Below are 15884 nucleotides of genomic sequence, written 5' to 3' on the forward strand. Positions count from 1 at the left end.
AATCACTATAAATATATTCCTTTGAAAAAACATGTGACTGGGGCAAGCCCATGAAGTCCAGTCTGGGATTCCAGCGGTCTGAGTCCCGGCTGCTCTGCTTCCAATCTAGCTTTCTGCTAAATGTACCTGAGAAGCCAAAGAAGACAGCCCAGGACACCGACCCCGCTTCACAGAGGAAAACTGGGTGCAGTTCCAGACTCCTAACTTCAGCCTCACCCAACTCTGGCCACTGCAACCATCTGAGGACTGCGCCAGTGAGTGGAACATCTCCCTGTATCTTTGACTCTGTAACACTGTCTTTTGAATAGATAAATTAATCTTCAGAAAATGCAAAACAAGTAACCATTTAAACAGAGAATGGCAGATAAAAATAAAATCACCTTAGGTGAACAAAGGCAGAGACAACAGTTGAAAATAACTTCTGAATATCTATCAGGATGTTCTATTGGGTTTCTACACAAAGTCTTCGCATTTAAGTTTGGTATCATGGAACTCTGTTAAGAAAAACCACTTTTCGTAATATCATTTCTAACAGTGACACTAACCTGATTAGAAAGCACAAACATTTATATATATATATGTGTAGTGCACACATATGTCTGCATGAGAAGTTTCTATCATCAATGACTAAAAAGGCTTAATTACCATAGGGAGCTCTTCCAGCCAAGGGGTTTATTAATGGAGTTGGGTTACCACTTCCTTCCCTTCTGTTTCGGTCTGCTAATGCTGGGAAATCTGAAAGGTCCAATCCTGTCACATTCTCACTTCCGTCTATATAAGAAAGAATAACATTTATCATAAAAACAAGCCACAATTTGCCATGACAGTGCCTTATTCCTAAATAGTGCACAGCACTGAACTAGCTACATGTTTAAGTGCTCATAAGGTACCTGCGAATTGCTTTCATGTCAAAAAATTTGATGAATAATTCAGCAAAGCAGTAAATAACCTGCATATTAAAAATCCCAAATCTTCAAGACTCAAAACAGAGAGTGAGGAATATGATGTTAAGTACTTCCTCTGCAGAAGTTGGTAACTTAAAATCATGTAAGCAAGCAGAGGGAGGTTACTGTGATATGACTGTATCATTTGCAATGAGCTACATTTCAAATGCTCAGAGGCTCAGATACTCACAGTTGTGACTATAATAGCAATTCCAATAAACAACCAGAAACATACCTGAGGGGCAGGCAGAAGTCAAATTCCCAAGGACTTCAACCTCTACCCTATCGGTTTCCTATAGAACAGTGTGTTGTAGGCTTATGGGTATAAGCCGGGGAGTAGTGCTGTATGCTGGGGCAAGGTGGGGCACATACATCTAGGGAGTAGGGGGGGTATGTGTTAACTATGATTTAAAAAAAAAAAATCCTAAGCTTATTTTACCCATGACACAGTAGGCGCTCAATAAATAAATACATGCTCAATAAATTTTATTTTTTTGTCCATTTTAAATTAAAAAAGAATCCTGCTTTCTTTAAGACTGAAATTTATCTACATTGCCTATTTTAATCATTCCATTTTTCCCTTTTGAGTGATCTTTAAAATATTACATTCTTCTTTTTTAAAGAACACTACATTGCCTTTAATCTTTTTAAATCTAATGTAATATAGCCTTTAACACTCCTTCATTTTACAATTAATTTCTACTTCTTAAAAATTTCATAATGAAGACCAGATCAAAGACCAACTATCACTTTAAGAGTACTTCTCATTGGAAAAACAGATTACACATTTCAAAGCACCTTACAGTTAACAAGGGTAAAAATGAATCATTCATACTCATTGTTTTAAAAAGTTAGTCAATGAATTCTGAATGAAAGTTACTACCATAGGAAAAAGGCAATGGAAATTAAAATTTGATGTATTATTACAAAGCATATTACTTGATTATAAATTAATTATAAATTATGCACATACATAAACTTTTAATATACATCTTTAGGTTTTGCAACATGGAATTATTCAGAGTATATTTTAATAAAAAAGAGTTAATAAATTTTCAAATTTACAGTCTTAGAGAAATATCTTTAACATAATCTCCATTAAAACAAAATTTCACAGATCATTCCAAAATTCAGTAGCAGTGTGTAAAGCCCCAATTCAAAATCTAAAAATAAAGTGTCTCATACATTGTTACTTTATGCTCCAAGTAGGAGAAAAAATACTAATTAAGTAAATTTAATATGTAGCCCAATTTTAGCAATATTAAAGACTGAAATAGTGCATTTTAGAAACAATGAAATTAAGTATATTATTTTAACATCTTAAAACACAAGACCACCACATACAAATGCTAAAATTTGGAGTAGTTTTTCAAAGTTTTAATCTTGTTTAATCAACTTATGCTGCCGAATGTATATTAACATTTAAAAATTGAAAGCCCATCGCCACAAATGACATTTCCTTATTAAATCTTCTCTTGCGCTTCTACATATGCTCCATTTCACTGACGGTTCTTTTCACCTTCCACTTCCTTTACATATATTTCTCTCCCAACAATCCTGTTCATCTTTGCTCCTACCATCATAACCACATCCTTTAGATCCTTTCTCAGGAAAGGGTCTGGAGACAAGGGTGAAGAGGGTGAGACCTGAAGCAAAATAGCAACACACTTCTGTTCTTTCCTGTCTCAAGAAGCTGATCAGAGAAATAAACCAACAGATTGCAGGAATTGGCTCTTTATTACTGTCAAGTATAAAGTTTTCCAAATAATCAATTTTGACTTTTACAGTAAAATGGATCAATAATTCGTAAGGGTTAAACACCGAAATTAGTATTATTTATACTAGTAAGCAAATGAGTGTTTCATGTCATATAAGAGTTCTTTCTCTTCAATCTGGGTTTCTGTAGTCAAGAGTGCACACCCCCAACCAAGTCACAAAGTGATAGGGTTAAGGATATTAAAAAGGTCTCAAGCAAAAACAATTCTGAGGCAAACAGCTCCCAAAATAATCCTGATACGTTAACATGAATTACGAAATTATCATGCCAGGTGAAAACTATATTTAAATACTCCTTAACTGTTTATTAAGTCCTACTTCTGTTGATTTCTCAGTAAATTCTACCACTCAATGCAATTAAAAAAAAAACAAAAACAAAATTGAAATATCTAAAGACTAGAATGTTGAATTGCTTATATCTCAGAAATCTCCCATACTTTCACAGGGTACTAGCTCCAGAATAAGCTTACCTGTTCCATTAAAAATGTTACTTGATAAGGAGTTATTCATTCCAAATGCCTGATTCCTGTTCATTCCAAATCCAGACATACTGGGTACATAGAAAATAATTTTAGATATACAGTAAGAATACTAACTTTAAGATGAAGAAAAACAAAAGTGTAAACTTTTGATCTCCTCATATAAAACAACAATGATTCAGAAGCAATTCTAATTTATTTTTCTGAATTTAATCTTAATTTAAAAAAAGAAAAAAAAAGAGAAAAAAACGTCTCCAAAGCCCCTCCATGAACAAGTGAGAACTAAAACATCTTAAATCAATCAAAGGACAAAAACGAAAGAATTTATGTATGAACCTCGAGAAAAAGAGTTTTAGAGTACCATTTGTGTACTTGGACAGCCAACTTGACTAGAAGCATCTAGCCTTAAAAATGTGCAGGTCAGTGTAGGGCTAATCTTCCTTAACACGTGATGTTCTATCCTTACTGGTGATTTTCTTACACAATGTCTCTGTGTCCCAGCTAGAACACAGATCCTGACAGAGTCCAGGGCAAATTCAACTTGCATCCTCTGCCCTTCCATGTTCAGGAAGACACACAGGGACAACCAATGCTTACTTGACTCAAATTAAGTAACGATTTGTTCTACTGCTTTCAGTGTTCCAAAACAAATATTCTTAGCAAACAGAGTTTGTCTTTTGTACATGCAAGGAAAAAAAACCTGCCTACAGAACCCTGATTCTGAAGCACATGCACAACTGGTGTTTTTGTAAAAAACAAATTCCCTCCCCTTTTTTCACAAGCCTAAAACATGGGGAGATACACAAAAAACAAGACTGAACTAAGAACAGGGCCAAATAAATAAAGATCTCAGTAAGAATTAGTAATACAGATTCTACGGAGCTACAAATCTTTAATTTCAAATAATTTCTGGTAAAAGACAGTTAAGTGTGTTTGTGTTGAACATAGTTACTCTTTTGGAAGATGGCAGTTTCTGCCTGTGACTGTAAACTATGGACTAATAATTTTTCATAAAATATGTAGCTGGTAAAACAGTAACACTCTAGAGAATAGGAAGATCAATAGAAATTGTGTTTAAAAAAAAAAAACTTGTCAGAATTGCTGATGATATACGTTCCTCAAACATAGACTAAATGCTCCAAGATGAAAACATTTTATCATAAATACAAGTTATCAATAGTAGAAATAAGCAGAGTTTTACAAATCCACATATTCTTAAAAACAATTAGAGTATGAATAAACAAGGAAAGGTAAAAGTTTAAATATACAATTCAGTGAACAATCAATACTAGAAGAATGTGAAAAGATATGATAAAGACCAAGATGGTTAGGAAAGTGTCAAGAAGATGAGACTTTTTACATTCTTGATAAAAAATATTTTAAAAACGAGCTATAAAATGATTGAAGAAATACTCATGAGTCTAAATAAAAGAACTGGAGTTTATGGGATGAGAGAGTAATCACAAAATCTACTACTAATCTGTCTTTACAAGTGCCTCATAGGAAGAAAAGTAAATGAAATGACTAAGATGATAACAACTGCACAAGACACCCCCATCCTCCAATAAAAAAAATCATTTTATACATAAAATTAGCCCACAAAATATAGGCAAATCAAGTTGGATTTTGGAGGGGTGGAGTCTTAAATTACCCAGCTTGAAAATCCTAAATGAAAATTATTACTCGCATAGTACATGGAACAATAGTATAAAACACAGTGAAAAATCCCCACAGTATATCGTATTGTTAGATTTCTCAGACATGACAATTTTCCAGAGTCTTAAAAAGTCTTTGGAAATAAGTCTCCAAAGCACACCATATCTTACTTCAGAAGTACAAATAAGGGAGCAACTAAAGCAAAGTGGTAATAACAATCAACCCTGTCTCTGGTCCTAGCATCAATTTGGAACTCTTACCACAGAAGTCGTGACCAGTCTAACTGAAAAAGGAAGGTTATAGCAACTAACATCTGGCTACTGACAACCCCATAACAGCCCTTTTCTAGCAGCATGTTTTAATATGCTTCCTAACATGGAACTAATTTTTGAAAGAACGTATTGTGAGCTTTGAGATGGTTAAATTATGATGTGTAACAGAATCTTTGAATATAAATGTATGATGAAGCACATTTATGAGGCAGAAGCCAAGACTGAAGAATAAAGCATTAAAATATGAAAAAGCAAATCTGAGGATACCCAAAATGACAAGTATACACAGTATCAATAAACATCTTACCTGTTCACAGTAAAAGGCTGTCGAGAAGGTTGCTGCTTTGGCATACATATTATGCTTGGCGAGCTTCTGTTGGGGCTACCTAACCCTGAACTGCTCATGCTATTTGTCCTGCTAGGAATTCCAATGCCCTGACCAACCTGGGAGTGGTTCATCATATTCCTAGGATTCATAGGCAAAATACCCCTGAAAAAGAAGTCCATTATACTAAATAAGCTCTCTATAATCACTCATCAAAATTCTCTATAAATAATCAATTGGTCTAACCCTAGATTCTAATTTTCATTAAATACTTTCTTTTGCTTAGTCATTCTATCTCTTAAAAAAATCAGTATAAATAAACCAAAAAAGGCAAACTATAGTGGAACTAATGTAAGGTGTTATAAATAAGGTGAGAGAACTAAGGGGTGATTATGACATAAAATATAAACGTATTTCACAAATGTACTTAGGATAATTTCATATATGCATTTAATCAATGCATATTATTCTCATATTAATATGCACAATGTCATCTGTTTTACTTTACTATACCAATGAGTGTGTAATGGCAAATCAAGAATCAGAATTATTGGGGGTGTGACTGTGAAGTGCACATCTTCCTTTAATAAGAGTTGGCTTTTGAAAAAGCTCTCCAGGAGATGAGTAACCCCAATATCCACATGGATTACAACCAATATGCTAAGTGTAAAATAAGAACATTTTGCACTATATCTATCCATTTTTTTATGAAATAAAACAAGAATAAGTATTTTCCCCTCAGTGAAAGGCACTGAACCAGAAAATCAAATACTTAAAAAAAAAAAAAGCTTGCTTACTCTACACAGATACATTTTGAGAAATATTCTGGTCCATCAATAAATACCTGCTTGGAGATGGAGGCGTGTGAAGTGACATTGTTGGTACCCCTGTTGTTGGCGTGACGTGGCTCGGTAACTGAGTGCCTTGGGATAAGCTGCGATTTAACTGAGGGGTATTGTTGCTCATCCCCCTCATTGGAAGGCCTAGTGCACCTAATAAAGAAATTCAGAAGAAGGAAATTCATTGCCATCAGGAATGAAATTGTTATCCATCTTCTGGAGTTGGCAATTTAAAACATTTTAAAATGGCCTAACAGTATGCAAATTTTATATGGATATATTCAGTTCACTCGAAATGGACTGTGTCCTTAATGAAAGTATGTTTTAATTTGAGATTTAATAGTATGAATGGATATTGTTTTCATTCCTATTTTATCAAATTTCTATTTTATAATAAATTATGTTGATTATAACAAATAACATGTTATGATATAAATGGATACTGTTTTCAAATTTCTTAAAGGTATAACCATATGCCTTTAAGAAACTTTTATAATCTTGTGTTTTTTATTCACAGTTGACGTACAAAGACATTTATCTGCACTTTGCATAATTAGCTTTAACTTTTATATGATTACTTTAAAATCTATTTATATATATCTCATTATAATTTGTTTTTTACAAACCAATATAAAGTTCCAGCAACTGTTTAAAAAAAAAGAAAGAAAGTTCTAAGACAGAAAAATTTAACACATTTAAGAGATTTCAAAGGATGATGACCCTGTATTGATCTGACACTTTTGGGGCCAGAGGTTTGCATGCTAATCTTTCAATAGTTGTCACTAGACAACCCAGGGTTTACCATTCAGCTACAGAACATAAAAATAGACTGATTTGGGCAAACTGACCTCAAACACATATTTCCTGTATTTTTATTTAAACAATGTGAAACATTTTCTCAGTGATGCAGAAAAAAGGACATCTTGTGTATTTCATTCTCCTTGGATTCTTCAGAGTAAGGACTTGGAGCCACAATTTATGCTGTTGTTTTATCTATGAATGTCTCCTTTCTTCTTGATTCAAACTTTACAGTATTTTTTTATATCTAGGAGCCTAAGGATTTGCTCAACAGTAAACCAAATTTTGAACTGGAACTTAAAGTGCTAAGACAGAGAAGTAGTCATCAAATAGATGGCTTAGTAGTAGAGATATATGGTGATTTCTTCTTCCTTTTCAGTCTAATTTGGGAGTCTCAGATTTCCAAAGATCTGAAGGTTTTAAAAAAAATAACTGGAGCACAAACTAAGCCTTGGATATTTTGTTTCAAATAGCTTTGCTTAAATTTATCTTTTGGTGTAACAATGTGTCACTTTCTAAACTAGGGAGGGGAGTGAATCATACAGCTTTTACTGAGAGGTATCCCCAATTCTACAACCTGAGGACTCTAGTCTCCTGTGACTTGTCAACTAAACACAGTAATTTAATTCAATGCAATATAGCCAATATATTTTATGTGTACTCTTTTTTCCTTATGTTCCATACAGACTCAAGCTTGAGTCTGCAATACTTGAAGACAGCTGAAGGAAACTGGTTATGTTATTTGTCTAAATCAGTTAGATTTTGCATGTCTTAGTCACTCTTAGTTTTATGATCAGGAGAATGCTATTAACTGCAGCCATGTTCTCTGAATCTGGGACAAACTAGTAAGAATAGATGTAAAATCAACCCATTTAATGGCTTCTTCAGAAGCAACAGTCTTCTCTGTTTTTCCCTAGCTACTCATCAAATGGTATGTTTACATGATGCATTTAATAAACATTTATTGAGTATCTACTATGTGACAAACACCGGGCTAGCAGCTGGGCATACAACAGTGGACAAGAGAGAAAAGGCCTCTACTCTGAGGAAGCTCATTTATCTCACTCCCCAAATGTGCTATCCTCAAGTGAGCAGTAAAAGCCAATTTCCCACATGAGTGTGTTCCCCAAAGGTACCAACCACCAAAAACACGCAATTTTACAGCCAGAAGGAATCTTAAAGATCACTTAGCTCAATGTTAACATTTTATAGATAAGAAATCTTAGCCTCAAATAAGTTAATAGGCTTTCGCAGGGTGACACAAGCAGTACGACTAAGCTATTTATTAATTCCTTTAGTGTTTACTGGCAGGACTGTGGGGCCTCACACAACACAGGCTACAACCATCACAAGTGCCTACAGAATCGTAACACTCATTTATTTTATCTCCTGCTTCCTATTTTTTTTTCTTTTGAATCTGTTTTCTTCTCTCCAAGACTTTCCCCCCTAAACTTCTTCTATCTCCTGTCCTTGTCTTTTCATCTTTATTCCCTCTTTCATTTTAATGAAAGATACCAATCTTGTAGCTTTCTGTTTCCTTTCCTTTCCACATCCTCTACACACTAATCACTACACTTTCCAAAAATGTGGTACCCTTTGCCCCACTAGTCAGCAAAAGCTTAATAGTCAGTTATATCTTACAAAACATTCACTGATACATGTCCATTCCTATATCTGTATTATTCTAAGCTGCATAAGAACATAATTTCAGAAATGTTTCAGATATTAGGGATTACCTGAATATTAGCAAAGAAAACCTTGGGGTAAAGAAAGAATGGGAAAGCCTATTGACTTCATTAGAAAACTGTACATATTTGAATTAATTATGGAGCTAAGAGTGGATGAAAGAAGATAGTACGGAATAAAGAAGGCACCACTGTTTACTTTTTGTCTTCAAAACTTATCTTCCTAAAAACAATAAATTCAAAGGTCTTAGTTTCATTTTGTTGAAGTAGATATAAAAAAACACAAGAGAAATGAAGAACATTTCAAATTGGACCATCAATCTTTGAACACTCAAAAGTTATTTTAAAGGCCCAGCAATGGTAGCCTAGCGACTAAAGTCCTGGCTTTGCATGCGCTGGGATCCCATATGAGCACTGGTTCTAATCCTGGCGGCCCTGCTTTCCATCCAGCTCCCTATTTGTGGCCTGGGAAAACAGTGGAGGATGGCCCAAAGCCTTGGGACCCTGCACCCACATGGGAGACCCAGAGGAGACTCTGGGCTCCTGGCTTCGCACTGGCTTAGTTTCGGCTGCCGCGGCTGCTTCAAAAAGTAAATCATTGGACGGAAGATCTTCCTCTCTGTCTATCTGACTTTGCAATAAGAATAAATCTTTAAAAAAAAAAGTTATTTTAAATTTAAAAACTATTTCTTAAAAAAGAGCACAATAATGATTTTTAGAAAACAAAATACACCGCATCATTAAGTTTGATTTACTTGAGTCAGACTGTTACAAATAGAATGTTACAAAATGAGAAAAATTTAATCTTGCTACAATTAGAAATAATCACAGAAAATGATCTCCAAATTAGCATGCCAACAGAGTATGCAAACTGAAAGATTTTTTTTCATAAAGGAACTCAGATATATATATTATATACATGCATAAATACATCAAATATATGAATATATATATTCATGAGCATGGGCATGAGTAGATGACTGGGAAGACATGGGAGGACAGTAGGATTAATATTTATTGAGTCCTGACAGCCAAGCACTATATCCTTCTGACAATAATCTTACAGCCAAGATATTCTTTTTATAGACAGAGAATAAAACAATGAGCCAAACACAATTAAAAGGGTTAATTCTGCATACATATTTTTCTTTGACAATTTATAATAAAACATACTGTACTATCAGGAAGACTATGTGAGCATATTTTTCACCTCTCAGCTGGCAGAGTATTTAAAAAATGAGCTAAATCATTTGATGATCATTTTTCACAAATTCTAAATAATATGATGTCAGAAATTATTCCATACATTATCTCCACTGCACATGCTCAGAGCCCATCCCTTAATAGTTTCAGTAAAACATGCCATACTTCATTTAATCCTTTGCTAGAGTTAAGCATTAGCAGTACAGGTCATCTGAAAAATGTTCAGCCACAGCAATCAAATCCCTAAGCGAAGTTTCATGAAATTTTTACAGAGGGAATCCCTAATCAAATAAAGAAGTCTTTTGCAATCCCAAAATACCCAACTTTCTCTACAGACCCAAAACTGGGACCCATGCCAACAAAGGTAACAGTACTAAAACAGTGCTTTATCTCTCAACCTCTTCTCACCACCAACCTGCCATGCATCTATATGGTTAATATTCCCTCTGTAATAATCTTCACTATGCAATTCCCTTTATGAAACCCAAAGAATTTTTAAAATAGCAAATGCTTCAGTGATCATTCAACTAAGTTGCAAATAAAAAACTCCTACCAGCCATAAGTGACTCGGCCAACAGCACACACGATGAAGCATAAAGATGAATGCCTTAATTCCTATTGACAATGTCCCTTCACAGTTAACTTAGCTTCAACCGTTTTAAAAAGAGTAGTTGCTAACGTATGCATTACAAAGGAAACTATAAAATCTGGTTCCCATCTCCAGAAACTGTGATTTAGTTTGAATATGGTCAATTCACTGGCACATGGACTTTTAAAATTCCCCAGATATTTTCAGAGGTGCAACCAGGTTTGAACATTGTTATATATCAGAAAATACCATTAGTTAAATCTTTAACATTCTGTTAGGATCCAAAGTATTCTTTCTACACTTAATTAATATTGGACTCTCTTCACAGCTAAATATTTGATTTATAACCTTGTGACTGTTTTCTCCATCGTCAAATCTCTGTACCTTAACTCTCACATCATTCAATTCATCAAGAATATTGATTTCCCTTGCTTTTAAACTGAATTAATAGGGGAAGAAATGTAATGAATAAGGTGTTTACAAAGTACACCTAGTGTATTTGAGTACATATAAGCTAATACCTAAAATTTCACCCAGATATAGCAATAGAGTGATTTATATACAGTAAACAATATAAACAATGAAGAGTATTTAATGAATTATCTGGTAGTCATAATGGTAAGGAAGTCCAGGCTCTTAAGCATTTGATGTCCTAATAGGCTGATATTTCATTAACCTCTCGATTCATTACACTGACTTTCTCAGTCTTCGTTAAGACACTGTTGATACTGACATTTTCATTACCTACAACCTTTACAACTGCTGTTGACCATACCCAACAAGTTCTCCCCTTGAACCTTCTAATAAATCCTCTTCAATACTCAAAGATTTTCATTCCAATTTTGCCTCTTTAGAGATAATCTTTTTGTCTCCTCCATAAAATACTACTTCAATCACTCATCCCATTAATCTAATTTTTATAGTACTCATTATCATGCAAAACTCATTTAGAGTATTGCCTGCCTGTTTTTTATCTTCCTCCATTAAAGCATAAGCAAAATTTCCAACATTTTTATTTAGATGTTAGAATAATTCCCACTCATGGTAGGGAATCAATCAACACAGAATGAATGAATAAATCCTAAAACAATGTCTTCTACAGACATTTCTATAAGACTGGGCTCATGTGAACCTAACACTGGTGGTCTCCACTATGTGCAAACGGCCTTCTGCGTCATGACACCCAGCAAACATCTTGTAGCATCTAGATTTCAAAGATTCTGGTGCTCTCTGTTCTCTTGCAAAACATGCAACCCTGTTTCATTACCTATTATTATAATTTTAGCCAAGTTCTTCTCTCTCTCATAGAGTTCTTGTGAAGAATAAGTGAGTTCATTCATACAAAGTACTTTTTACAATAGTGACTGGTAATAAACAGAGATTAGTACATTTTTGGGGGATGGTGAAACATGCTTATGGAAGGTGAATATATAATGAGATAGTCTAACAAAGGATGGTTTTATCAGAAAACAGATGTTATATGGGAGACAATTAAACACTGCAGAAGCCGTGCTCATGAAATTAGAAAACAGCAAAGATCTAAGATATCCCACAGAAACATGAAGACCATACTTCATCACCTCCTTGATAAACTGGACTATCTCCAAATCTTTAACATGCTATGGATTTTGCTCTTACTGTTAAAACTTCACCCTTCTCTTCAAGCCAAAATTCAAAACACGACCTAATTTGTGAGCCCTTTCTTGAAGACACACCAACAATAAGCAAGGACTTCTGCCTTTGAAATATCCATAAAACTTTTCAACTCATCAAACGGAATTCTCTCCCCAGCTCTAAAAACTCTCAAGTCCTGTTGGTAAGAAAAGGTCACTCCAACTATACCACTTAATTTCAATGCACTGAATATCCGAGAAATTAATTCCTGGTCTCACGTTGATTCCAATCTAGTGGACAGCTTCAACAAGCCCACAGATTGTCAAACCTGCAAATTATATCTAAAATCTTACACATAAAATAAAACATCTAGAGAGTCTAAAGCCTATGTTCACTGTTTTCTGTAGATACTACCTGGTGTGATATTCACATGAACTCTTGGATGAAAAGTTACTTACATCTTGTGATAAAATTATAGAACCTGATAGCATACAAGCTCTCAGTCCGGAGTTTTCTGGATTATCTCATGCTCTATACACTAACTTGCAGCCAAATCTGGCAAAATGTAGGAATAAGCAGTTCTATATTCTTTGCCATAGGAATTCCCTCTCTTGGTTAAGCTCACCAAGTCTTAGCTGGTATGAGGACACTATTCCTTCTCAGTTCTTCCATATCCAACTTTTTAACTATCACAGGAATCCACCGCAAACAACAGATCAAGCATCTAAATAGCAAAAATTCTTACTTTGAACTTCGCCAATCTGAACACAAAGCAAATGGTGTTACTCAATGCAAACTTGGGAGAAAAAGTAACTTTCCGTTTTATGAAATTCAACCAACAACTACAGTTAAGCTGTCATTCCTTACTTCTCCATCCATCAATCTCTCGAATTTTACATCTGACTGAAACCACAAAAACACTGGTCCTTATGCTGCACAAGGCAGCTTGAGCATTGCCATCTGCCTAGGTATTTGTTCTGACTACCCAGCAGGTAATGGAGCTATCTGGCTCTTGAGATGGTCCTAAGGAGAGGCTGGTAACTTAGGCAGCCATTTCCTATCCACTATATCTCCTAAAGGCATGCCCCAGAAGGAAATAACTGCACAATGACCTGAAACACTTCAGTTTTAAGTTGGTCATACATTCAATTTTTGTGTATGTCACTACCTAAAATGCCACTTTAAAGAGTGAGCGATACATTTAAAATTGTTTCTTCAACAATATGGACATTTAGACACTTCATATACTGAACTCCAACATGATATGCTTGCACATATGTCTCCTTTCTACATTCCACATCAAAATTAATCTGCTCACTTGTTAAATCTGTGAATTCTTAAAAAAATGATATATATAAATTAAGAAGTAAAACATAAAAACATTAAAAAACCTAGCATGCCAAAGTTATATTTCAAAAGTAATCAATTATGCATATGAGCCTAATTCTACATTCACAGATTAAAAAAATTAGACCTTTCAATGTTCAACCAGCTGACCACAAATTTTTCTCATTCTCCTTTCAAAAACAGCTTTAGTTTCTCAAATATAGTACTGTGGTGATATTACAGATATTGATAAGGTGAAAGAAAAAAGTATTTGCAGTTGCTATATACGTGTAAAGCTAGTTCTAAGATATCCCCAGGGTTATTGCAAAGGTAAAAGTCATACTAAAACACACACTAAACAAAATGAATTACTAGCTAAAAATATTCAACAGCTACAAATAAGCATTTGTGGATGGACAAGCAATACCTGTTTTTATATATGAAAGTCTTTCTAAATAAGTTTTTAGAGGAAAAAACTTTTTTAGTGAAAGGAATTAATAAAATTTGCTAATTTGCATTAACAAAACTTTATTCCATAGTAAAACAAGAAAGCAAGGGAAGATTTGAAAACAAAAAAAAAGGATGAAAATCATGTCTCTATACAAAGTAAGTTTCATTCTTAAAAGAACTACCAAATCAACTGATCAGTAAAGTGGCATGACAACTATCCTGACAAATACTAAAGCTTCCAAATCAAATGACTGATTCTGTTTGAAGCATGCTAAGATAGTTGGTTATCAGAAGTCTCACCCAGTTACCCAGTTATTCTATAATCTTTGATAAGAATTTATATTTTCACTCTTCCATTAATAAAAATATTAACTAGAATGAGAAATCAACAGCCCTTTTGACATTAACAGAGATGATAAAATTTATTAGTATGCAACAAACTGGAAAATTTGAAAAATATGGTATTTTATGATTTAGTTTTGTAAAAATTTTACATGATGATCAATTATCATTTATTGAGCGCTTACTATGCGCCAGGCACTGTGCTAAGCGCTTACTCCACGTGATGAAGAATTGAACTGTGAGACAAAAAAATCCAAACCCTAGACCCATGCTGAGCTAGAGGAAAAGAAGATACATTTGCTAAACAAAAAACATTTCACAAACTGCTGCTAAGTGATGGGATTTCAATAATAAACAAGTCAAAAAACAAATGAACAAAAAATCAAGTATATTCAAACAGCCAACAAATTTTTACCTTAATCTAACTGAAACACAACGAATGGCTATTTTTAATTTGTTTAGTAGACTCTTCTTAAAAATACTACAAAGTATGTCAAATAATTAAAATATCACAATAAATGAAAATCAATGATATACCTCAAACAATGATAACTTCAGAGTTGGTAAGGCCTGGGAGATTTTTTTTTTTCATAAATGAAAGAAGGAAAACTCAAAAAATTAAATACTGTTGTCTTTCAATTCTATAAAGGCAGCAGGGTTTTCTTTCTTTGGTGGTTATTTATCTTTCTCTTTAAATAAAGTATCCCAGAATAAATACAAAATTCTTACTTTGTTGCCCGTATAAGCTTGCCCCAAACTGAGACAGCTGACCTGATGTAGATGGTGATGCCAGCATCTAGAAACAAATTAATTACATTAGAAAGAACACGGACATTGCATTCACACTTTACAAAGTTTTACACTGTACCATCAATGTGTCTAACCCACAGTTCTCATTCATCATAAAACATACAACACTTCATAATATCACATTTATTGAGACTATCAAAATTGGATGAAAACAATGGTGCAACTGGAATTAATTTTAATACTGTAAGTTTTTCATTAAATTACATTAACTATAGTAGCACTATCACTTCACTAAAGGAACAACTAGGCAATACTTCTAGGTGTCCGTTATTTTATAAACCCTTAGGTAAAATTCCATGACTCCTAGTAACACATTAGACTAAATTCTTAATTCAGTTTATTATCCTAATAATGATGTTATACTTCACAAGAGCATTCCTTACTTTTCCGTATCAATAGCTGATACGTAGAAAATTGGTAGAAAAATCTAATAATCACACAGCTGTATAAGTAGAGAGATGATACAAGCACAAGTAAAAAATAATTAAAGCAATCTACATATCTAATTCATATCTGTTATATATATGGTTACTGATGATACACATGCCATAGCAATTAATGTACAACACCTGTGAACTGACTATATCAATGCCTTTTTTCCTTAGTAGTACATATTTGGAAATATGCTATGTTTATTCTTGTATTTCTCCAGACATGTGAGCAGCAGCACTACACACAAGGTAGAAATGTAAGCTGAATAAATGAAATGGGAAAAAATACTAATGTATCCTCTGCCTTATGTAATGAAGCCACTCAAACACCTTAATCAAACAAGA

General features: G+C 33.9%; 1 protein-coding gene across 4 annotated transcripts in view; it reads right to left on the reverse strand.

Moving 5' to 3' along the window:
- CNOT2 (CCR4-NOT transcription complex subunit 2) overlaps positions 1 to 15884 on the reverse strand; it is a 98664-nt gene that overhangs the window by 18525 nt on the left and 64255 nt on the right. For all 4 annotated transcript variants that reach the window (XM_040981767.1, XM_040981793.1, XM_040981784.1 and 1 more), the window contains 5 exons: positions 15028 to 15094; positions 6297 to 6444; positions 5435 to 5617; positions 3191 to 3270; positions 646 to 771 (listed from right to left, as the gene is read on the reverse strand). In XM_040981767.1, coding sequence (XP_040837701.1) covers positions 646 to 771; positions 3191 to 3270; positions 5435 to 5617; positions 6297 to 6444; positions 15028 to 15094 — 604 coding nt within the window. The remainder of the gene's footprint in view (positions 1 to 645; positions 772 to 3190; positions 3271 to 5434; positions 5618 to 6296; positions 6445 to 15027; positions 15095 to 15884) is intronic.

Source organism: Ochotona curzoniae, unplaced genomic scaffold, assembly GCF_017591425.1.
Source record: "Ochotona curzoniae isolate NIBS_2020 unplaced genomic scaffold, NIBS_Ocur_1.0 contig_1014, whole genome shotgun sequence".
Lineage (NCBI taxonomy): Eukaryota > Metazoa > Chordata > Mammalia > Lagomorpha > Ochotonidae > Ochotona > Ochotona curzoniae.